At 36.7% G+C, this 26,733-nt stretch overlaps 1 protein-coding gene across 9 annotated transcripts in view; it reads left to right on the forward strand.

Moving 5' to 3' along the window:
- neo1a (neogenin 1a) overlaps nt 1–26,733 on the forward strand; it is a 198,149-nt gene that overhangs the window by 54,082 nt on the left and 117,334 nt on the right. For all 9 annotated transcript variants that reach the window (XM_089135430.1, XM_089135315.1, XM_089116323.1 and 6 more), the window contains exon 2: nt 18,169–18,486. In XM_089135430.1, coding sequence (XP_088991556.1) covers nt 18,169–18,486 — 318 coding nt within the window. The remainder of the gene's footprint in view (nt 1–18,168; nt 18,487–26,733) is intronic.

The following is a 26,733-nucleotide window of genomic DNA, read 5'->3' on the forward strand; positions in this document are numbered from 1 at the left end:
TTATAACCTGCTTGTGTTTTTTTAAACTTTTACATAGGCTTCAAAATGTATACATTTTAGATTAATTTGTAAAGATTATCTTGATTGATCTTATTTTTTGTAATTTTCCAAGTCTGTGGGGAAAATGCATAGCTTTTCGATCGAGGGAACCCATGCGCCGCTAACTTCCGAGGTGTCCTACAAAGTGACGTCATAACTTCGGCAGTCAATTGCGTCAGAATATCTTTCTTCACGCTGTCATCGGTGAAGTTGCACCTGAGGACCTTTTCTTCCTCACATCCGATGGCTAATGCTAATACCGCTAACCTACCGCTAACACCTACGAGTACTGTGCCGCATCTTCACTACTCTCAAGGCGGGATTTAATACAGTTCCAGCAGCGTAGCTACGCAATGTGGAGTTACCGCTCTCGAAAGGGAACGTCTCCGGTTACTATTGTAACCTCGGTTCCCTGAGAGGCGGGAATAAGACATTGCGTTAGCCGCCATGTTAGCTGTTCGATCAGCATTCGGTCATTATTCTGACGCCAGTGCGATGCCCATGCATTTTATACTTCCTTCGAGCCTGTCAGTATTTGCATGCTTCGCGACAATTGGCCAGCTGTTCCAAGCTGGCGTTAGCCAATAAGATTTCAACAAAAGTGGAGATGGGAGGAGTTCCCGCAGTGTAGCTACAGTACGCAATGTCTATAGTTGCGATGTCTATTTACGATAGTAACCGGAGACGTTTTAAGGAGAAAATACTCAGCAATTATCCTCAGACTTATGAATAGTAGTAGTACTGTACATAGTGTGGTATCAGGAAAATTATTAATGTAGTTTTATGGTAGCAAAGTCAGACATGGATAATCAGTCGCATTTGAGACACATTCAGACATCAAATGAAGTGTTGGAAATGACGCCTAGCGGGCCGATCGCCCTGTGTGCCCTGCAGAGAGAGATAGGGGGAGAGAAACGAACGCAGTATGAGTTGATTTCCTGGTTTTTGAAATTCGATGCTGCTCAGTGCTTGACTTTGCAAAGCTCTGTTGGAGTATATTGATTTTTCTGGTGTGCATGTGAGGGAGGAAAAAGGAAAAAAACGCTGTATTGTATTGCATTAAAAAAAATCCATAGTATATCTAATTACGACCACTTCATTTTCTTTACTATTAGGGCAGAAAGATAAATGTTTCTGTCCCGCCTGTATTATTTGCTCATCTGCCTCAGGCCACTGGAGATGAAGAGCACAGCACAAACTCTCTGGTTAGCAAAGTGCAACGCATCACTTTCCCTGTGATATGCTTGTAGAGACATGGCCAGTTTATCATTCCAGTGACAAACAGGACAATGAAGTTTCTCAATGATGAGCAAAAGGCTTCTGCTAACAGAGAGCCTGCCACTGCTAGACATTCAGGTCAAAAGTTTGGAAATATTACTTTTTTTTAAAATAATTTTTGATTTGCTTCTCAAGATTTGCTGCACATTTCTTATTATACTCTCTCAGAAAAAAAAGGTACAAAAGCTGTCACTGGGGCTGTACCCTTTCAAAAGGTACACTTTTGTACCAAAGGCTGCATATTGGTACCTTAGTGGTACATATTAGCACCTAAAATGTACATATTAGTACCTAAACTACCACCTAAAATTTACATATTAACACCTAAAATGTTCTTATTAGCACCTAAAATGTACATATTAGCACCTAAAATGTACATATTAGCACCTATAATGTACATATTAGCACCTAAAATGTACATATTAGCACCTAAAATGGACATATCAACACCTAAAATGTACATATTAGCACTTAAAATGTACATATCAGCACCTAAGATGTACATATTAGCACCTAAAATGCACATCTTAGCACCTAAAATGTACATATCAACACCTAAAATGTACATATTAGCACTTAAAATGTACATATCAGCACCTAAGATGTACATATTAACACCTAAAATGTACTTATTAGCACCTAAAATGCACATCTTAACACCTAAAATGTACATATTAACACAAAATGTACATATTAGCACCTAAAATGCACATCTTAGCACCTAAAATGTACATATTAACACCTAAAATGTACATATTAGCACCTAAAATGCAGATCTTAGCACCTAAAATGTACATATTAGCACCTAAAATGTACAAATTAGCACCTAAAATGTACATATTAACACCTAAAATGTACATATTAGCACCTAAAATGCACATCTTAGCACCTAAAATGTACATATTAGCACCTAAAATGTACATATTAGCACCTAAAATGTACATATTAACACCTAAAATGTACATATTAGCACCTAAAATGCACGTCTTAGCACCTAAAATTTACATATTAACACCTAAAATGTACATATTAACACCTAAAATATTCATATTAGAACCTAAAATGGACAAAAGCGTACGTTTTAAACAGGTACTGCACCAGTGACAGCTTTTGTAACTTTTTTCTGAGAGTGTAATGGGAATTTGTAGCATGCAAGCCATTGCAAGTGCACTGCATTGACAGAGAATGTGGTCTTTTTGACTGTTTACACACTCCAAAAATAAATGTTCTTAGTATTGTTGTCTCGTTTCCAGTCCAAATATCTTAAAACTCTTAAATCAAGATGCATTTACTTGATTACTAAAATACCATAATATCTTATGTCTTGTTTTTTGGGGAAGAAAATCAAAATGAAGTGAATTTTTGCTTAAAACTACCAAAACTGTCTGTGAAAATGAAGTGAGTTTTTGCTTAAAACAAGCGAAATGGTTTTCCAATGGGGTAAGAAAAATAGTCTCGTTTCTGTTTGAATTAAGATTATTTTTCTTACCCCATTGGCAGATCATTTTGCATGTTTTAAGTAAAAACTCACTTCATTTAGACTTTTTCCCCCAGAAATCAAGACAACCATATTACTCATCAAATGCATCTTGATTCAATAATTTTTGGTTATTTGGAAGGGAAACAAGACAAAAATACTGAGTAAGAATGGCATGTATTTGAGCAGTGGACTATTCTGATGATTAAAGTCTTGTACTTTCGGCATGATCCCTACAGTGAGGATGGAGTAGACAGCCCATCATTAGGTCACTGCACTCCTACAAACCCCCCCTCAGTGTCTGGTGGTCCTGCCGCAAGGGGTGCCATTATTTATTGATAGAATTTGTCTATTCATGGTGTGCCAAATTGCTGTAAATTCATCTGGTTCACTCTTAATGCAGTTGAACGTATTGCACACAAGCCTCAGTATTTTAAACATTCACTTGAAGTCCCAAAAAGTGAGAATATATGCAATCAGATTTTTCTTTTTCTTTTTTTTTTTAGGGCAGGGCAACGATTAATCGTGATTAATCATATCCAAAATAAAAGTTTGTGTTTACCTAATGTATATGTGTGTAGTGTGTATGATTATTTTGTATATAAAAATTCACACACATGCATGTATATATTCAATAAATATTTGCATGTGTATATATATATTTATATATAATTTATATTAAATATTAGGGCTGTGAAACGATTAATCGCGATTAATCGCATCCAAAATAAAAGTTTGTGTCTACATAATATATGTGTGAATAATTATTTTGTATATATAAATACACACATATGCATGTATATATTTAAGAAAAATGTGTTATTAATACATCAAATATTTATATTTATATATGATATTAATTTTGTATAAATATATATAAAGTATACACATCGCGATTAATCGTTTCACAGCCCTATTAAATATAAATATTAATATTTTATATATTGATAACACATTTTTCTTAAATGTGAATTTCTATATACAAAATAATATACATACATATATAATGTAAACACAAACTTTTATTTTGGATGCGATTAATCGCGATTAATCGTTTCCCAGCCCTACTTTTTTTTACTATATTGCTTAGTTGTGTCTCACTGCCTTCTTCGTATCATTTGCTGAGAATAAAAGGTGAAGACTCTTGTTTTCAGTCCTCTTTGACTGTGTCCTTGTGTCTGTACTGCTTTGATGATGGAGGGAGATCGAGTTTCAATCAGTCTGGTTAATTACTATGTCCGTCTGAGGTGAGAGGTTCGGCGAGCAGCGAAGCATTCCTGGAGCCGGGAAATTACCTGGTGTGTGTGCCCTGGGGATTCGCTATCTGCTAGAGACAGCTCGCAGACTCCCAATATCAGATTCGTATCGTCTTATTTTAATTCATTTGCTGCTGGAAGGCTTTTCTGCGGCGCATGGACTTCCCTGCCCTTCCCCCGTTTGAGCTGAACCTTTGTGGGGTTTCCATCTGCATGTGCCTGTTATACGTTCGTACTTTCAGATCCTTTGGGGCCGCGACACACCAAGTCCACTATTAGCCAATGTGAGCGACGAGCGGCTGTCGGTCTGGCCATTGGTGAGAGAGATCCCTCTGGGGTGCGTTTCTCATCCAACGACACTTTAAAAAAAAAAAAAAATTGCTGATAATTTCCTCACCCCCATGTCATCCAAGATGTCCATGTCTTTCTTTCTTCAGTCGAAAAGAAATTAAGGTTTTTGATGAAAACATTCCAGGATTTTTCTCCATATAATGGACTTCAATGGGAACCAAACGGTTCAAGGTCCAAATGAGAGTTTCAGTGCAAACTGTTCAAAGGGCTTTAAACGATTCCAGACGATGAATAATGGTCTTATCAAGCGAAATGATCGCTCATTTAATAAATAAATAACAAAGTTTAAGTTTTATAAGCTCAAGTGGTCGCCTTGCTCTGTTCTGTGATGCGCGTTCGTGACTCTCCTGTTCATCAAAATGAACGAATCTTTTCCAGAGTCAACTCGTTCATTTCGTTCGTTGAATGAACCAAATGACACGAAAAAGATTCGTTTATTTTGATGAACAGGAGAGTCACGAACGCGCATCACAGAACAGAGCAAGGCGACCATTTGAGCTTATAAAACTTTGCGAATGTTCATACGAAACACGCAATGCTTTCGGGAAACACACGCCTGGTTGGCTGTTCAGTTTAGCGAATGAGAATAAAAGCGAAAGTCATGACAGAAGGCTGTATAATTTGACCTCATCTGACCTGAGCTTTGCAAGAGTGTGTCCACAGGACTGTAGGGTATCCCGATTGTCATTTTTTGATTTATGCTTCACCAGTGCAAACTCCACCGTGGACTATTACCCAGTTCCCCATGTGTGGAACCCATGAGCTGAGGTTGCGATTTGTGTTGTCTCCTGTGCATTTCACATGAAGAGCACTATAGTTGTCGTCTGTGTAGTGCGTTTCTAAGTCAGTCACTTTTAATGTTCAATTTAGTTTACAATAGCAATGTTCTTGAATAATGTTATTGGTATTATGTTGGATGTCATACAGTATCTGTTACAGCTTGCATCATAGACTTTGCAGTTTCTTTCATAATCCTATATAACATGCTTTTTCACATTATGTTATAAAGACACGTTTCTCAGATGGCTGTACTAAAATTTCCAAATGGATTTAAAGTATACTCTCAGAAAAAAAGGTACAAAAGCTGTCACTGGGGCTGTACCTTTTCAAAAGGTAACCTTTTGTCCATTTTAGGTTCTAATATGTACATTTTATGTGCTAATAAGTACATTTTAGGTGTTAATATGTAAATGTTAGGTGCTAATATGTACATTTTAGGTGCTAATGTGTACATTTTAAGTGTTAATATGTACATTTTAAGTGTTAATATGTAAATTTTAGGTGTTAATATGTACATTTTAGGTGTTAATGTGTACATTTTAGGTGCTAATGTGTACATTTTAAGTGTTAATATGTACATTTTAAGTGTTAATATGTAAATTTTAGGTGCTAATATGTACATTTTAAGTGTTAATGTGTACATTTTAAGTGTTAATATGTACATTTTAAGTGTTAATATGTACATTATAGGTGCTAATATGTACATTTAGGTACTAAACATTTTAGGTGTTAATGTGTACATTTTAAGTGCTAATATGTACATTTTAGGTGCTAATGTGTACATTTTTAGGTGTTAATATGTACATTTTAAGTGTTAATGTTAAGCATTGATATGTACATTTTAGGTGCTAATGTGTACATTTTAAGTGTTAATATGTACATTCTAACTGTTAATATGTACATTTTAGGTGTTAATATGGACATTTGAGGTGTTAATATGGACATTTTAGGTGTTAATATGGACATTTTAGGTACTAATATGTACATTTCAGATGCTAATATGTACCACTAAGGCACCAATATGCAGCTTTTGTACCTTTTTTTTTGAGAGTGTATCAGTTGGACCCAAAACCATCATGATGGTTAACTCTGTGGTTTGCTAAACTGAAAATTAAAAATGCGAAGAAAAAGTCATTCAAATGATGTAATTTACTCAGACTTTCTTTCACAAAAGGATGTATTTTGCAGAATGTCCAAGATGCTCATTTCCTTACAATGAAAGTGGACTATGATGAAAGTGGCCCAGAGAGTTGAATGTGTGCTGTATTCTAAGTCTTTAGCTTGAATTAATAGTTTCTTTTGTGTTTCACTGAAGTAAAATCCCAAGTGATAGACTTGAGGGTGGATTTTACATTTTTGGGTGAACCATCCTTTCACCTTAAAGGAATATTTCACCAAAAAGAAAGACTTCTGTGCTCAATTATTACATTTTTCATCATGTCGTTTGTTTATAGAAAACACGTCGAGGTTGAGTAAATCAACGATGGTGAACTATCCCTTATATATTAATTATATTGGAATTGTTTTGAATAGGAGTTTAATGATACACTTAAACAAACCACAGCAGCAAAAGAAAGGTGTTGCCTTTTGTTTCACGGGTCTCTCAGAGTCCAAAATTAATTAGGCTAAATATCTCGTAATTCCGCTAAATATGGTAGCGGAGGGACAGAATTGGCTTAAGCTGGAGCTCAGGATTTTTTAATCCTTGGAAATGCTCCCTGGCAGGAGGAAGAAGGGTAGCTCGAGGTGTTTCGAGTTGCGAAAACTGTATCCTTTCGCCTGTGTTCTGCCAGCTGAGCGTTTGCCAAACTAATAAAGCCGGCATGGAGGCCTACCAATCATTTTGTACAGCCGTTACACCTTGGACCCTTGTCGAGAGGACAAAGCCCCTATCTGAACATCCAGACTGTGGGGTGAGGGGTCCTGAGTGGGAGAGAAGCCTTTGTTCCCATAGATGAAGTGGGCATCTGTGAAGCGCAGAACCGGAAGTGAGTGAGTGAGTGCTGAAGACAATACCGAAGGCAAGCATTCACTGTGCAATCCTTTATTCTGTGGTGACAGTGACCTTTAAAAATGGCTCATCTTCCCACCCCTCTATTATCACTGCAGTCTATCCTTTCTAAGATTTGAGAAGAGGTCAGCTTTTAAATAGCTGGACAATAAAACATGACTCATTTAAATGGGTCAATAAACCCGAAAGTAAACTTGAGACAAGCCGACAGAGTAAAACTTTGTCAATATTCAACATCAAACTGGGTGCAATTTACAATACAAAGAATATCTTAAGATGGCATTTTTAGCCAATAATCAATAGAAATTATATTTTAGTTCTCATTATGAAAATCAAACCTATTTTTGGACAGTTACACCAATTTTCTTCCAATTTCTCATTACGGTAATTCATTCACACGCAATTCTAGTTTATAATTTAATTGATATTATTTATAGCAATAGATATTATATAAATTATTGGATTTTTTTTACATCAGCATGAATCAAATGCAATACAAGAAATGTGACTATGCTATACAAATGTTTTATTTTTTAAATATATGTTTTAAATAATACAGAACAAACACTGTTAAAAAAATACATTTGATTTATTTAAAAAAATATATTTTTAAATATTTATTTTTACTTTAATGTAGAAAAATTTATTTTAACTGTGAATGTCTTTGAAAATATTTTTTTTTATTGTTTTTAGGGGTAAAATGTGATGTAGGCATGTGATAAACCGGTTTCCTGAAATTCACCTATTTGCCACTAAAGGACAGAGAATATCTTAAAAAGGCATTTTTAGCCAATAATCAATAGCAATTATATTTTAGTTCTCATTATGAAAATCAAACCTATTTTTGGACAGTTACACCAATTTTCTTCAAATTTCTCAACACGGTAATTCATTCACACGCAATTTTAATTTATATTATTTATAGCAATACATATTATATAAATTATTTTTTTTTTATCAGTATGAATTAAATGCAATACAAGAAATGTGACCATGATAAGTAAAGGTTTTATTTTTTAAATATATTTTTAAATAATACAGAACTAACACTGTTAAGAAATATATTTGATTTATTAAAAAAATATATTTTTAAATATTTATTTTCACATTAATTTAGAAAAATGTATTTTAACAGTGAAAGTCTTTGAAAATATTAATAGAAATTATATTTTAGTTCTCATTATGAAAATCAAACCTATTTTTGGACAGTTACACCAAATTCCTTCCAATTTCTCATTACGGTAATCCATTCACACGCAATTCTAGTTTATAATTTAATTGATATTATTTATAGAAATATATATTATATAAATTATTGGATTTTTTTTTATCAGCATGAATCAAATGCAATACTAGAAATGTGACTATGATATATAAATATATTTTTTAAATATATTTTAAATAATACAGAACAAACACTGTTAAAAAAATATATTTGATTTATTAAAAATTGGTGGACAGTTACACCAATTTTCTTCCAATTTCTCATTACGGTAATCCATTCACACGCAATTCTAGTTTATTTATAGCAATACATATTATATAAATTATTGTGTTTTTTTTTTTAAATCAGCATGAATCAAATGCAATACAAGAAATGTGACGATGATAAAAAAAAGGTTTTATTTTTTTAAATATATTTTTAAATAATACAGAACTAACACTGTTAAAAAAATATATTTGACTTATTAAAAATTATATATATATTAAAAAAAAAATAATATATTATATGAAATATCTATTAAATATCTATTTTTGCATTAGGACAAAGAATATCTTAAGATTGTAAATTTTCTGCATTTCATTCCAAAGTGCCCTTAAGGGAACAGTGCTAAATCTGTTTTTATCTCCCTGAATATGAGTAATATGTGTTTTATATGAGAATGAGGCCCAGATTCAGCTTTCAGCACATGATCACAAAGCACACATGGAGAGAAGAGTTTATTACACTGGTTTAATATGAGAGATCTCCACAGGGAAGTCCCAAAAACAAAGTTGCTCAGTACCCAGAGCCTCGTCTCTCGTAAGCGGATCTCTGATGATTCCTCGCTGTGTATTGCAGTGACAGATGGGGAAGAACTGATGCTGGAAGATAACGGCAAGCCTGGGGAGAAGCAGACAAACTCGAGGTGGACAGACATGAAAGGAAAGGCATTCCAGTCAGACTAATGAGCCTGAAAGGGAACGATAAAGAACTGAGATATACAGTCTAGGAGAGTCGAGGAAGCTGCTTGATATGCAGGAAAAAAATCTGTACCTGCATGTGACTGGCTGTTTTTCAAAGCGCCAAGGGTTTTTGCTGGAAGTATATTTATTTATCTGAAGGTCAAACAGCTCAGAAGCCCCTTCTACTCAATAATGTAGAGCCGCGGGGCATTTTCCCCATTGTGGATAAACTAGAAACAGAAATTCAGTTGGAAGGTGTTCTCGAATCTACTTTCCAGATGTGATCTCGTTGATTAATAGCGAAAACTGATATTACTCTTCTTTCGCTGTGGTGTAATACAATTACCTGTTTTAGTTTAGGCTCAAAGGCTGCTTTGTGTTCATTTAATGTGAGCTCTTTTATTCTGGGGTTTTGTTTTGATTATATGTTTTTGTAGGCTTCCCATAATGCTTTCTGGAAATGACCCGAGCCTCATTAAGAGGCGATCTGGGGGCATAGTGGTCTTTGGTCGCTCTGCTGTTTCTGTGGAAAATGGAGGTTGTGTACAGGACCTGATTGGCACAGCTCAGTCTTTGTGTGAGAGCCAATGGAGACCATGTGAAGAAACCAGGTACAGGGGGTCTTTGTTTTAGGAGAACGTCTCTACTATATGTCCCTATGTGAATATTTCACTCAGAACTAGAGCCCGACCGATAAACGATTTTGAAGGCCGATACCGATATTTTGGGTTTTAAAATCCGATATTCCGATATATCGGCCGATATTTTTTTTTTATTAAATATTGTTGGATTTCACACAAGTGTAAAAGAAAAGCTAACTTTTCTGCACAAGATACGTTTGATACTTTTTCTCTATGTCTAAATGTTCACTCCTCGCAAGTCTAACTTACATTTTACAATGCAGGGACTGTAACTAGAGATATGCTAGTTATAAATACAGTAATCATTACTTTATTTAGGCAGAAAAAGTTCATTGTGGTTTCCAAGCTCATTAATGTTAACGTTAGCGGTCTTCCACTGATGATAGTGGCGCATTAGCTAGCTTTGTGGTTAGCTAGTCTATGATGAGCCATAATTTAGCAATAGATTGGCCATTATAACTGCCGATACCGATATTTTGGAAAATGCCTAATATCGGCCGATAATATCGGCCGGCCGGTATATATCGGTCTGGCTCTACTCAGAACACATTAGCAGTGTGTTGGCGTGCATTTAATATAACATGAGGATATTACGAAGTTATCTTTAAAGGGTTAGTTTACCCAAAAATGAAAATTCAGTCATTAATGCCTCTCCCTCATGTCTTTTGAAACCCAAATTAAGGTATTTTTGGATGAAATCTGAGAGATTTCTGTCCGTCCATTGACAGCTACGCAACTACCACTTTGATACATCGATAAGTTCATATAGAGATCGTACAACTAATCCAAATTAATTTAGTCCAAAGTTTCTGAAGAGACTCGATTTGCTTTATATGTTGAACATTGAATTTAGGCTTTTAAGATATATATATATACAACCCGATCTCACGGGAATTCGTACGAATTTTACGAGGTGGCTAATTCGTAACACTTCGTACGACCTCACTCGTACGAATTAGTATGATTTTGCTAAATCGTACTTATTTTACGAATTAGCCAATTCGTATGAATTCGTACGAATGACCTATCCCTGACCCCGCCCCTAAACATAACCGTCACGTGGGTTTAGACAAATCGTACAAATTTGTACGAGTGAGGGCGTATGAATTAGTACGAATTAGCCACTTTTGAATCACTCGTACGAATTCGTACGAATTGGTTGTGATATAGCGTAGATATATACATGAAAAACAATGATCAGCGAACATAAACAGGAGCTCAACCCAACCTGTTCAAACGTGCTGCGTAACACACACGAAAGAACCTCATTGGTTCTCATGCTTCAATTGAACATGCTTGAGCTTCCGGTTATCCAAACTGATGTGTGAGTTGATGAATTATATGCGAATAAAAGTCTAGATTAAATCTGTTCGTCATATAAAGAGGTCGAGTCTCTTTAGAAACATTGGACTAAACCGCTCAATTCGGATTAGATTTACGATCTCTTCATGAACTTTTTGAAGCAACAGTGGAAGTTGTGTAGCTGTCAATTGACGGACAGAAAGCTCTCAGATTTCATTTGTGTTCTGAAGATGAACGAAAGTAATTAATGACAGAATTATCATTTTTTTGGTGACTAACGCTTTAATTCTCAGCTTAAAATACATTGCTTTTCTGACCTGAGATTTCTTAAAAAATAATACAGTCACAGTTATACTTGGTGAGTATGAAGAGCTCTCTATATACAGTATCTTATATATAAGTCTGACAAACACTTTATAGAGGCGAAAGGTTTTGAATGACGCACGAGACAAATCTTTCTTTTTTTTTTCATATCTGCCTGGCTTCAGAAATGTCTACTGACGGGAGCTGTAGATTTAAAGTGCTCTTTGGATGTGGAATAAAATGGATTTCACAGGACTAGGGACGGGGGTAACGGCTCATACTTATCAAACAGACAACCTCATTTTCTCTTGGTTCCCTGCCCTGGACTGCAGAACACATTTTGAAGTCAATGTCGGCACAGTGAAAAGGAGAATAGATTAGACTTCAGTCTGTAATAAGCTTCCAAATATCACTCTATTTAGTCACTAACAAAAACATGTGATGGTACAACCATGAGTTTTCGACATGTACCGTGGTAGAAAAATGGTATTTTTTAGTACATGTGCATTAAATGGCATTTCCAAACTTTGTGTTTACATAAAAATTCATCCATTTAACATATTTCCTGTTAGCATGAGGAGATTAATTATGCCAAATACTGGGCTTGACAAGTTTAAAATCGTTGAGGTGGTTAACTTAGAAATATTCCAGCAAGGATGGTCAAGGTTGTTCTTTCTCTTTTTTTCATTATTCATAATTTATGTGACAACATTCCTGTGAAAATCTAATATTCTTCTGACATGCTTACTATTTAAAATGATTCGCTGACGAAAATAACTCTAAAGATTGTGTAATTGGTCTATACTGCACCTTTTCCTCAGTTTTGAGGCCATTAAATGAGAACAATTTGGTTAAGTCTAGAGCAAAATATTTGAAAAATGATTGACTCATTAGAAGTGCCACTGATATTTGCGTGTTTGTGGGAATTTCTTGTTTATCCAATAAACAGATGCACCAATATAGACATTTTTGGGTGATACAGATATTTAGATATTTAATTCATGGCTGATATCCAGTATTATAAATCTAATGATGTCTTTTTTACCGTGTACACTGAGTGAAATCCTGTGCTTTAGTGAAATTAAAATATTATGATGTACAGACAAAAGAAAATAACTGATTTGTACCATTGAAGGGAACAAAAAATGAGAATTTTCCTAGTTAAAAAAAATGATAATAATACTTTGAGCGATACAAATGTGATCTCCCAGCTCCTAGTAGCGTAGGCAATTTAGTGTCTAAATGGATATTAAAATTCAACCTTAAATTCATCCAAATCCCATTTAAAGGTCCTTGCACACTCAAAATTTGGATCGGGTTAAATTTTCTGCGTTTTTCGAATTGGTAGCAAGCATTTTGAGAGGTGTTTTGGTTCCTGGAAATTGGTGGTCTTCGTTTTAATATGTGGCTCCAATATCGCTAAGAGCCACGGACATCCTAATCTTTGAATAGCTCAGGGATGCGTTTCTCGTACAACTTTGTAACCATAGTACGATGCATCGCTGGAGAAATCAACTAGCTAGTCACGACTGTTTCCCGAAACCCATTGTCGCAAAGTATCGTTCAACTATGTTGGTTTCGCACGTGGAGGGGTAATAACTAGGCCTACTTTTAATGAAACTGTTTGAGATCCAATTAACGATAGATTTTTTTATATTTAAATTACAGACATGTCATCTGAGGACTATTTCTAATTGTTCTCAGTTATTTTGTTTTATCACCAGACTCAAAATTTGTCTCGTTCTTACATAGTAGAGCACGTTCGCACATGCGCACTCTTCAAATTCGGTACTTTAAATGTTTTGAAAAACTAAAAGACGTAAATTACATTTGTATGTATTCTAAATAAAAGGCACCGGTTGTACTGAATGTCAGCTTGCTTATTTTGCTCAAGATAAGGATTTATTACGTCCAAATGTGATGCAATATAGAAACGATGCCTCTAACCACAGGTCGAGAGCTGCCGTTCAGACCACACAACTTTGCGAATGTTCGTTGGAACGATTGTTTCGGGAAACAATCAACCGACTCGTTGAAATACGCTGATAACGACGGAACTTGCGACCATAGATTCCGGATTAAATAATGCGCTTCGTACTCGGTGCGTGACGAATTTTTAGGATGACGAATACGACAATTTCGGAGGACATTAAAGGAGTAGTTCACTTTTAAAAAAACTTTTGCCGATAATTTACTCACCCCCATGTCATCCAAGATGTCCATGTCTTTCTTTCTTCAGTCGAAAATAAGTTAAGGTTTTTGACTTGATTTTGATTTTCAAGATTTCCTGAGTCAATTCGTTCAGTTCGTTCATTGAATAAACCAAATGACACGAAAAAAGATTCGTTCATTTTGATGAACGAGTTCGAACAGGAGAGTCACGAACGCGCATCACAGAACAGAGCAAGACGAGCATTTGAGCTTATAAAACTTAAACATTGTTATTATTTTTTTAAATAATCGCTTGATAAGACCCTTATTTATCGTCTGGAATCGTTTAAAGCCCTTTGAACAGTTTGAAACTGTCTTTTGGACCTTTATAAGTCCATTATATGAAGAAAAATCCTGCAATGTTTTCATCAAAAACCTTAATTTCTTTTCAACTGAAGAAAGAATGAAATGAACATCTTGGATGACATGGGGGTGAGTAAATTATCAGCAAAAGTTTTTTTTAAAAAGTGAACTACTCCTTTAAGAATCCAGACCAACATACCATGCAATCTTGTTTATTCATCTTATCCACTGAGAATTCTTATAATTATATAGCCCAAGGTTGGTAGCAGCATAAATCATTTTCTCTGTGGTTTGTTTGTATGTTAAAGTAGTTGTTTTGTCCCTCATAGATGTAGCAGATAAATGGTTGAAAATGAGATGAACATGAGAGTGGTGTCCGTGTCAGCGTGTCTGTGGGATGCATGAGCAGATGCTCAGCTAACGGTGAAGTGGAAGCATTGCACTCCTCCTCTGTGCACGATCCAGCCGCTAACATGCTAATGATTAAGTGTGCTGATATGATGGTCTGCTGCAGGGTGGTATTCCCTTCTCACCAGTGGAATACAGGCCTCTCCATCTGTGAGATGTCCCTTCATTACCGTCTAATCACTTATGTGTTGTACTGTCTCTTATTATGGCGATTTCCCAGCTCGACTCGACTCATTTTCCATTGCAGACATTACACACCAGAAACCTTCGACAGTTTATTTCACTGTGAGTTCTGATGTCATCAGCAATAGTATACATCATGCCTGAAATTCGTGTAAATATTTAAATTAAACTTCGCACTCAAGTTTTATGACGATAACGTAAACTGAAGCACGACACCTAGTGAAACTACTGGTCTCAGACATTTAGACACCACAGTTTATTGGCGTCTGTTATAAACACTATGAATTCTTTGTTGAAAGCTATATAACAGTTACCTCTGGACTACGAAAGTGTTTGTGACCGGAAAGTTCATCTATCTTTCAGAAATTAATCTAATCCAGATGTGTTTATGCTGGAACCACCGTTGCCTCGCATCACTCTTAAAGAAACTATTCGAGGAAAGCTTAACATTTGCCAGAGTGCAATTATCTTATATAGCGGGAGAACAGTTCAGCCAACAAAAGCAGCTGTTGTACAGCTCTCTGTTGCTATTGAAGTCCAAATGCGAGTCAGCACATAGACATAAGTGCTTTGTTCCAGGAGGCCTTATTCAAGTCGCCAGAGGTTTGACCACTATTACTACCCATAGGTCCTGAAACTGACCAACAACACTAGACTCTATTACAGGAGACTTTAAAATTGTGTGCAATTATAGGAAATGTGCTTTTATTGTGTTAATGGGCCTTAGAATAGGTGCAGTACTAAAGAGGGAGACAGTTACTTCCAAATGTCTGTGCTATTAAAAAAGATATGTTATTATTCAAGGAGGTAGCTTAAAACTTCAACAGTCCAGCAAATGAATCATATCCATGAACAGCATTTTTATGCTCTTTAAGGGGACGTCGCGCAAAAGTTAAAGGGATACTTAGCATATTATATTTTATATAATAAATTAAATTATATTTAATTTTTAATATATATTATTTAATATTTAATATATATTATTATATTTAATATATATTATTTAAATTATATTTAGCATATTAGTAGAAAACCTGTAGTATTTTCGATCCACCCTCATATCCCCCTGAGATGAGAGATTTTTGTATTTTTTGTCTGGAAAAAATCCTCAGATGACACAAAAATCGTCATTTTGCGTCATCGGAGGATCGTTTGTCCAGAGGCTAAAGACTACAGTCAGTAGTAGGGTCTGTCCCGCATGTTCTCAACCCACCCATAGAGGGCGATCTCACTCACATCTTTTTTTGGAAGCTAAGCTAGCAGGCTCTTGTTCTGTGGAGAAAGCCGAGTAGTAGGGGGTTACCATCCTCTTTTTCCCGCCGATGTCCAGCTTTAGCTTTCTGCAGTCGCCATTCATCGTTTACAAGCACACCTTTTGTTTCAATCAAACTGAATTCATTCCAATTGGTGAATCTGAATGTCGTGTTTACATGAACGGTAAACAAGTGATCGGTTGGTTGATGTGCGTGTTAACATTGCTAAGAAAATTCCCGCTCCTTTGTGAGAGATACGAGACCGGTGCGTCTCACAGGTTTCGCTCATCGGTAATCACGCCACCGGCCTCGCGCCGTTCTCCCGCGGCCCTCACTCGCTCCCGCGACAGTAAACATAATGAATGGCGACTGTAGGAGCCAACAGGCGAATCACGGACGGGTAGACTCATCACAGAGACTCACTAGTAGCCAAGACTTGTTGTTTAACTACTGCGCTCTCTTACCGGTAGGCGTGGCCTCCTAGGGCAGCAAAGCAAGTGCATTCTGGGAGTTGTTGTCTTTCATCCACATAAGCCAAAAATACATTTTCTGGCTTTTCTCAGTCTACAAAGCTCCAAATTCAAAAGTAATTCCACATTTCTTCTACGTAAATGACCCATTTTATATACACATTCATCTTTACAGAGGTGAAGTATCCCTTTAACAGCTTAACTCCGGCACAAAGTGGCCATCCTCAAGGTTGCTAGCCTTACAACTGGAATTCGGCCTTACCGAAGGCAGTTTATGCTAATGGCCCCCTTGTGGCCCTAGTTGGTTGCTTTAACGGATTTGTTCACTTTAAAAATGAAAATTCTGTTTGTCATTTACTCGCCTTCAAGTTGTTTCAAACCTGTATGAATTTCTTTCTTCTGTTGAACACAAAGGAAGATATTTTGAAGAATGTTGGTATCCAAACAGATGTTGGGGTCCCCATTGACTTCCATGGTATTTTTTCTGTTTGGTTACTGACATTCTTTGCATTCAACAGAAGAGAGAAATCCATACAGGTTTGAGGGTGAGTAAATGAGGACAGCATTTTCATTTTGAAGTGAAGAATTGTGTTATAACACATTTGGGAATTCATTGAGAGAGCCTACACATTAGGCACTACATCATTGGGTAGCCAAGGACTACATTCCCGCAGACTTCAATTTTGACCGTGCTCCAACACACCTGCCTGTTATTTTTTAAGTTGCCGAGTTGGTTTCAAATCAAGTTGGAAAGCAACAAAGTGACTTGGATGGTACAACTCGACCCAAAGTTCTCATTGGGCAATTGATGTATATCTCAAAGTGAACTGTAGTTACTCCTAAAATTCAAAAATTGGTTGTAGACCTGGAGTGTTACTTTCCCCAGTGAAATCGATCATTTCACAACATTCTTGGAAATCGCATTACCTCCCTTAAAGCGCCATGAAATTGATGCATTTCCACGCAAGTTGTAAAATGTAAAGTCAATTATTTATCATATGCATTGCACTCTGGCAGAATGTGATGCCAACATATCTTCAGTCTCAAAACCAATCAAGAGTTGATGCAGCAGTGATCCCAGACATTAACCCTTGAGTTAAAATGGTTCTTGTGCTGGCCCAAGTCATCCCACCTCTTTGTAGACTCGCCATAAACCAGTCTCGACTGCTTTTTAGCTATATTTAGCAAAATCACTTTGTGCAGCTTTTAAAAAAAAGCCTTATTCATTTCCCATCCAAGAAGTTCAGATGATTCAAGTTATTTATCCACACAAAGTCCCGATGACGCTCAAGGCCAAGATTTGAATAATTTATGAGGACAAATGCGAAGAAACTGTGCTTCGTTCCAACCCCCACTTGCTTTTAAATGAGCAACATATGATATTCAAATGTTTCTCGATGTCCAAGGGCTCTGTTGTTAATTTACGTATGATTTATAATGCGTTCGCTCATTGTAATCCTCCCTTTACCTTGACGTTTGGTCTTTTCTGGACACTAGTAATAAAGTTTTGACATTTGAATGAATGTGTTTGGATCTGGAATGCAAGAATAAAAGAAACTGAGATGAACAAATGTTGAAATATATTAAACATTTGGAATTAAAAAGCTACGGCCCATGCTCGTGTAATTTTACTAAGCAATGATGCAGATCCCGTCTGTTATTAAATTCCTAATCTCCAAAGCCAAAGTTCAGTTCATCTTATTGTTGAGGACTGATTTGATCCTTTTCCTCCGTAGGATCAGCATTGAGGGACTTCAGCCCATTCCAGTTCTCCACGGAGCCGTCGGATACGCTGGTTGTGCGGGGAGCGCCGGCGTTGCTCAACTGCTCGGTCCACGCCGAGTCTCCTGCCAAGATCGAATGGAAGAAAGACGGCTCTTTCCTCAGCCTGGCCTCAGATGATCGTAGGCAGGTCCTGGCCGACGGTTCCCTGCTCATCAGCTCAGTGGTCCACTCTAAACACAATAAACCCGATGAAGGGGTTTACCAATGCGTGGCCACTATAGACAACCTGGGCACCATCGTTAGCCGTACAGCTAGACTCAATGTAGCAGGTAAGATACGTGGTTTGATACATCTATATGCTCACTCATATTAATGCACCATGTATTGACCCGCCCAGCAAGCTAGTTTTTGGCTCCTAGAACTTTCCCTTGTGGTTAGGGGAACGTTCCCGGAACATTCTCCCTACAATTTTAAAGCTACACTGTGTGATTTTGAAAAGGTATATGACCATCCAGTGAATATTAGTTTCTGTTCCTCTCAATTCCGATTTCGTTTTAACTCCAACGGTGGCCAATGTAGTCCAAGATTAACATGGCTTCCACTTCGACCTCGTCCATGAGTGTTAACTCAAACGTAAACGCAAAAGGCGAAGCTTTAATTAACGGGTATGTCCCTCTTTGGCTAATGTACTTTCAAGATGGAGGGTCAACATGGCGAACCCCTTACCCGTATGTGTTTTCAATGGCATATTATACACTCACGAGAATACTTTATTACTTGAACTAAGTAAATATACATTAATGAGAACACGTATATTTTTGTGTTTTTTGCTAAGAATAAACTAAAAGAGTTACACAGTGTAGCTTTAAAATGGAACCTAAAAATAACCTACATGGAACGTTCCTATAACGTTCTTCCTATAACGGACCATTCAGGAACGTTAGGGGAACGTTCTGTGTTTGTTGGGCAGTGGTTCTCAACTGGTTTTGCCTCTAGACCAATGTTGTTATAAATGCAAGGACGGTATGACAGCGATGGAGTCTTTCAGCGTTATTGCTTGCAGTGGAGTTCAATAAGTCAGTCAGGGCGTCCGCTGATCCAGCATCAGTGTTGTAAATGTCTGAGAGCAGGTACATTTGGCCACGGCTGCTGTATTGGGGTCCTTTGAGTTGAAATGAAAGTGACCTTGTTTCATTTGCAGGAGGCAAGCTGCAGGGATTATGAGGTGTTTGAGTTGGGTCTTACTCTGAAATTCAATTTGCTGTTGGAGGGGGAAAGGAATGCAATTAAGTTACATCAAGCCCTTGCAGAGTTGCCTGTGTAACCTCACTGAAATCTCTCTGAAGGAGTTCTTTGAAAAGTCAGAGACAAATGCTTATTTGACGTAAGTCTTTCCCACGTGGAAGTCTGTTTTGAGTGAACAAGCTCATTATTTGTCAAATGCTGACATGGAGTGCAAGCTGGAGATTTTCATTGGGCTTTTTAGTGAGGTATTCTCAGCTTGGACCAAAGAGTGTGGTTTACTGAAAACCTGCACTGCTTAAATGGTTTTTCAACTAAGATCCCACTACTGGTTTGGGGGATTTTCCCATAGAGATGGAAAATCACAACTTCTTTAATATCGCAACGTTATTGCATGTGTGTCCTTTAAACCAACGACTTTCAGCCTTTTTTGGGTGTGAAACACCAGCTCAATGTCTCTTTCCATTTCCTAAATTTTTTAAATTAACATTTTTTACATTTTTAAATTACATTTTAACCCAATTTTTAAATTTGTTTATATTTGACCCATAACTGGGTTACAACAACCCAGCATTTTTAGGAGTGACTCCTAATATTGTACGTTTTACTCAATAATTAGATAATAATTTAGATCTAGTAAATGCTTCTTGGTTGAAGAATCTTTACATATTTGCACAAAAATACCGAGTAAAAGCATATTTTGAGATGAAAGTCAGAGAATTATAGTGCTGGGTAAAAATGCTGGGTTGTTTTAACCCAATTTTGGGTTAAATATGGACATTGGGTTAAAAAAAGATATTTTAATGTAACCCAATGGCTGGTTTTGTCCACGTTTGACCCAAAGTTGGGTTGAAACAACCAGCATTTTTTCGAGTGCACTGTACAATATTTCCAATGGATCGTTAAGCTGCACTCTAAATAACGCTAGGTTGTTTCAACCCGAATTTGGGTCAAATATGGGCAAACCCAAATGTTGGGTTAAATTTAATTTTGAATTTTAACCCAACTTCAACTTTCACTTTCAACTTTTTAATTACATATTTTACCCAAATTTGGGTTGAAACAACCCAGCATTTTTTAGAGTGTGAATAGCTTCTTGTCTTTAGTCTTTAAAATTAACTTTAATATATTAAAAAATGTAAAATTCATCATTGAATGGTTAATTCCTTCAAGTTATCTGAGCTCTCCACATGCGTTGTAGAACTATGTACTCTTACTGTTTACATTTTGCCTAACAAATTACATTTTTCAAAAAGCACCTGACTTGCACATACAGTATGTTGCAAGATCTATTCAGATAGTTTCAAGTGACAAGTCACATTTATATAGCGCTTTTTACAATACAGATTGTCCAGATGAGAAACATCTGTGACAAAGTTGATATTTTAATAACAAATAAAAGAGAATGCTATTAAGTATCTTGAGCTTTAAAGAGAAAACTCTTTGTGTTTATGTGTGCTGTCTGGCCCTCGACCCTTGCTGTCTATGAGTCAAAGACAGAAAGATCATCAATAAATCTTCTACAAATGTACAGTATATGTGCATGCACTGGCAATAGATGTCTATGGAGAAACTATTGTATGCTTGCAAAAACAAGCATAGGATGGGCAACGATTAATCGCGATTAATCACATCCAAAATAAAACTTTGTGTTTACATAATATATGTGTGTGTAGTGTGTATAATTAATTAGTATATATAAATACCCACACATGCATGTATGTATATATTTTATATATATTTATTCACAATTAATATTATATATAAATATAAATATTTGATATATTAATAACACATGTTTCTTAAATATATACATGCATGTGTGTGTATTTATATATACAAATTAATTACACACACTACACACACATATATTATGTAAACACAAACTTTTATTTTGGATGCGATTAATCGCGTTTAATCGTTGCCCATCCCTAACAGAAATGCACTAACTAGGGCTGTCAAACGATTAATCGCGATTAATCACATCCAAATAATAGTTTGCTTTTACATAATATATGTGGGTGCACAGTCTATAATTATTTTATATCTATAAATACACACACATGCTTGTATAGCCTATATTTAAGAAATATTTTCATGTATATACTGTATATAGATTTATATATAATTTATATTATATAAAGATAAATATTTTATATATAAACAATATTTTTTTCTTAAATATACATGCATGTGTGTGTATTTATATATATATATATATATATATATATATATAATAATTGTACACAGTGCACCCACATATATTATGTAAACACAAACTTTTATTTTGGATGCGATTAATCGCGATTAATCGTTTGACAGCCCTAGCACTAACACTGGATGTTTATGCATTTTTGGATTGAAATTTTACATTTTGGTATCCTAAAACGTTTGAAGAGCCCTGCCCTATAAAAAGCGGATTAATTTGTGTTATAGCACAAACAATGTCTGTTTTGTTCTGTTTTCAGGTAAGCCAAATTAAAATCGCCTTTCTTCACTTGCACTCCCTCATTTTATTCTCTTTGAAACAGTGAACCGTTTGCTGTGGCTGACAAGGCGTGTAATAAAAAAAGGTTAATTGTTGCATCTTTGCTGTGGGCTATTACCATGCCATTGCACTGGGAACAGCGTCGCTGTCGCCACGAGCCGTGAGACGTCAAAGCAACAAATGCGAGAGTAATCAAAATGATGGATGGTGTCCGTTCTTCCATCGTCGAGTTTGCTTTCGCTTTCCTTTTCTGTTTCTGCTCAACCACACATGCAAACACATGCCCTTTTGTGGCACTCAGACAGCGGCCATCACGTACGCATTCATTCAGAAGGGGATTAGCCGTGGCCTCGGCTATTTGTATTCGTGAAGCGTCGGTTGGAGATGGCAGGGCAGAGAGCAAGACGTGGGTAATGGGAATTGTCTAGCTCGTGCCGCCTCACAGCACGCACCACACTTTGAACACAACTCCTCAAGGCGGGCTTTGAGTTGTCCAAGCTGTGAAGGAGAACACCTGAAACCTGAACACCTTGTTTGTATGCTCCACTGCAACTCGGCAATCATTTTCTGCATTTCTTCCGCTCTCTAAAAATGAGGCCAAAATGTTGCTCGCTAGAATCACCTTTGGTGGTTGGTGGAGCTCTTTTGTTAAGGGGATTTTGCCAAGTAGGACATGTACCTGGATTACCTTTCTTGTTGGTCCTTGCTATGGGCTAGAGGTCTGTAGTACCCGCCCGGATAAAGCTATCTATTAGCATTTCGATTCATTTCAATGGCAGTTGCTCGGTCGGCACATGACCCCTTTGAAACATGCTAAAAAACTGACTAGGGCTGTCAATCTTCCTCTATAATACTATTCGAATTTCATTCCTTATTTTATTTAATATTCAAATAATATTTGAATATTAAATGCTAAAATGTATCCTATTATTAATATTTACGACATTACATGGTTATGGATCGCCAATGGCACTATACATTTGTTTGTTCTTTCACGTTTGGTCCAACTAGAGGGATACCTAATACACATTTTATTCGTGCTGAATATGGTTGAAGCGCTTCCGATGGTTTTCGGCGGATATCGCCGCGAAAACGGCACCAAAAATTCTGAAACTTATGTCTTTCTTTTCAGTTCGACTAGACTGTTCCAACAAGCTCGATGTGCAACGAATCCGTTGAGATATTTGCGTTTTTTGCTTCACAGGCGCTTTGGGGGGCGCTTTTTACGTCGTTAAAAATTTAACGTTAGGCTACCATTTTTGACAGTTTTTATGATGATACACCGTGGATAACGTTCAAAAACTTTATTGTTCATCAGACGAAACAAAGGCATTTCATTTTCACATGTGTGTAAGCCAAGGCGCCGAAAAGGCAAGATGCATATAAAAGAAAAATGTTAAAATATAGATAAAAAACTATATTCGAAGAGTAACTTCAGCATTCGAATCGTATTGATTTTGTTTTAATATTCGAATTATATTCGAATTTTGGAATTTGTTCCAACAGGCCTAAAACTGACATCTTGGCTCATGATCATGCCGTCATCTGCTGGTACTCCCCATAGGGGAGAGATTGAAATTAGATATGCATTAACCCGGTACTCTCGCTCTCTTTTTTTTTTGTTATCTCTCAATCACACAGACTTGATTGTTCTCTCTTGTGCAGTTGATCTTATTTGACATTTCTCAACAAGACACCATTTCCTGGTTCCAGATCGAACAGAATTTTTCCGACTTGGAAAAGCAGTTCAGAACAGTTCAAGAATTACCAGAGTTACCAGAACCGTGTCTGTTTAACGGGTAACTAAACCCCTGGTCAGAGCCTGACTCCACCCACTGGCAATATTTGAAAAATGCGGAGAGCCCAGCGGAGATTGAGGGGACAAAAAAGACGCTAAAACACTCTTATCCTGATCGTTTTCAATACTCGCAATTCCAACTCCTGACTCCCTACAGTGGTTTTGACGAAACAAGCTGGTTTTTATACTGCCGCTCGTACAAAGAGCGTGGTGAGCTGAAACCTGCGTACGTCACGAAGTGTGGACCGTCCAATAGGAAAATTCAACTGCAATAGCCACCGTTCAACCTGAAGAGGGCAGCACTAAGGCCGTGTGTCCACCAAAGCGTTTTTCCACGCGCCTGGCGTATGTTTTCAATTGTTTTCAATGGGAGCGCCGCGTTTTTTAAACGTCATGAGCGTAGCGAGGCGCTGAGCGTTTTTTTCGCGCTGAAGCGCCCGCCGTTTTTTACTGGCCGCTGAGAGTTGAAAAACTTGCAACTTTGGATAAAACTCAGCGCTCATCACTGTCACTTTTTACCCAGCCGTCCAATCACAGTGGAGGAGGGGCGGGACTAATACCACACCGACCAACTGTCACAACATTCAAACTGCTGCGGATATTCTGTATCATAGCAACGAAACGTCCCAACGGAAAAAACGCTGCGCTACCAAAACACTCTCAAGCGCCCAAAGCACGGCGTCAGCTGGCTAAAAACGCTTTGGTGGACACACGGCCTAAGAAGTTTTTACACCATATGTTGTAGAAATAAAACACTTTATACACAAATATCAAAAAAAGGTACTCGAATCAATGACTGGTATTAATAAAGATCCATTCTTACAGATAATTAACTAAAAAAAGTTGGTTTAGGGTTTAGTTACTCTTTAAAAATGGCACATTTTCACAGGAATTAGGGAGTATATCACAATACAAAAATGCAACAATACGTTTCGTGGATAGTGATAATATGTAACGCGGATAGTTCCCCCAAAATTAAAATTACATGTGTGAAAAATCTATTTTTCAGAGTTTTAGTGTCAGTACTACACTCTAAAAAATGATTATGCTTTATCTAAGCAATATTGTGGCAACAGATTACAAGCAATATTGATGATATAATGAGTAATAATTAATTATTCCTTAATAAGAGTTAACCATTTAAACTGAGTAAAGTTTACACCAAAAAAATTAACAAAAATATCTCACTAACAGACAGACGTCAAAGATTAATTAAGAACTCTTTATTTTATATTGCCAACATTGAAGACACCTGATGTTAACAAGCAGAATCGGAAGGAAAAAAAACGTCATTTTAAAGCAAACACTGATCACCATAATGGTGACTTCAATTTATGTTTTTTTTTTGGTTGTTGTAAGTTTTACTCATTTTAAATGGTTAACTTTTAAGGAATTAATTTGATTAATTATTACTCAATTCTAATTTGTTAAATTTAATTGATCATATTGCTTGTAATCTGTTGCCACAATTTTTTTGATTAGATAAAGCATATTCATTTTTACAGTGTACATTAAACTGCTATACATAAAGTTGATTATAATGTATAATACTGCAATGGGGGGAATATTTGTGGGTCCTGATAATGCCAAATGTCTGATGTTAGCAGTAATTTTAATTGTACATTATTTTAAATATATCTAGTCGGTGAAAGTGCAAGCATATGTGTCTAAAATAATTTAGTATTTTCAGCTTCAGAATCATGAATATTGTTATTCTGGTGTCACCATTGTCATTGGGTTTCCAGCACCAAGTCCAAGCCTATTCATTTACACACACAAATCAACAGTTTAATCGACTATACATTTTTTGTTAACCTTTTATCATGTGTCTTGGAGTATCGCAATAATATCGTATCGTGATATCTATCGAATCGTGACATGAGGGTATCGTTACACCCCTAACATGAGAATATATATCTATCAGATGGCCCCTGGTTTGCAGAGTTCTGGTTCTCCACATAATCCGGCCATGTTTATTGCCATACAAACTGATCCAGGGTCAGGATGTGAGGCTAATCCAGGATCTTTCCCAACCCCGCCTGCATGTTCCTCATTCCCCCTCCTGTCTCCCCGTGACCTCTACCCGAGTGGAGCTGTGCCGTTCTCCATGCCGTCTGCTGTTCTCTCAATCAATCAGTGTTTCATTTCACACTTCAGCCCTCTGCACAGATCTCACTCGTCCGCCCAGCAATGAACCTCAAACACCTATGAATTTCAAACACCAGTGACACTGGAAACATTCATATTTCAGATGTTTCATTTTGTGCTGGTTGTAGGGGTTGCGCTCTTTTGGACGAGCTCTGTTGTTGCTCATGTTTGTAAATGTCTGGGTTTTCTATTTAGGAAATGGTGCTTGGAAAATGTTTAGCTCGTCACAATTAGAGATGTACACCGTTAATCATTAAAGGGATAGTTCACTTTGAAATTAATTTTTGGTATGTTTTATCTTACCTCAAGGGCATCCAAGATGTAGGTGTCTTTGTTTCCACAGTATTTTCAATTTTGACATTTTTCGGTCTTGTCTGTCAGTCATATAATGGAGGTCTATGGTCACCACCTCAAAGAGCATGCACAGAGAAGTCCAAATTAAACATGATTTAATGACTCGTAAATGTAAGTACACACTGATGGCCTAAGACACGAAACGAGCGGTTTGTGTGAGAAAACGAGCCGTATTTATATCGTTTTTACCTCTTGTTAACACCCATGTCGAACTGATCTGAATCAGATGTCCAACTGAACCGTGTCCAACATACGGCGGAAGTGATCTCTCGCGCGTCTACGTCACGCATTGTTTACACAGAGATTTCGGAAGTTTTACCTCTCACTAAACATATTTAGATATATCGAAATCGTATATCTAAATATGTTTAGTGAAAGGTAAAACTTCCGAAATCTCTGTGTACGTAGATGCGCGAGAGATCACTTCCGGCGTAAAGTTGGACACGCTTCAGTTGGACGTCTGATTCAGATCAGTTCGACATGGCTGTTAACAAGAGGTAAAAACGATATAAATACGGTTCGTTTTCTCACACAAACCGCTCGTTT

The sequence above is a fragment of the Pimephales promelas genome, chromosome 1 (assembly GCF_988280905.1).
Source record: "Pimephales promelas chromosome 1, fPimPro1.hap1.1, whole genome shotgun sequence".
NCBI classification, from domain to species: Eukaryota; Metazoa; Chordata; class Actinopteri; order Cypriniformes; family Leuciscidae; genus Pimephales; species Pimephales promelas.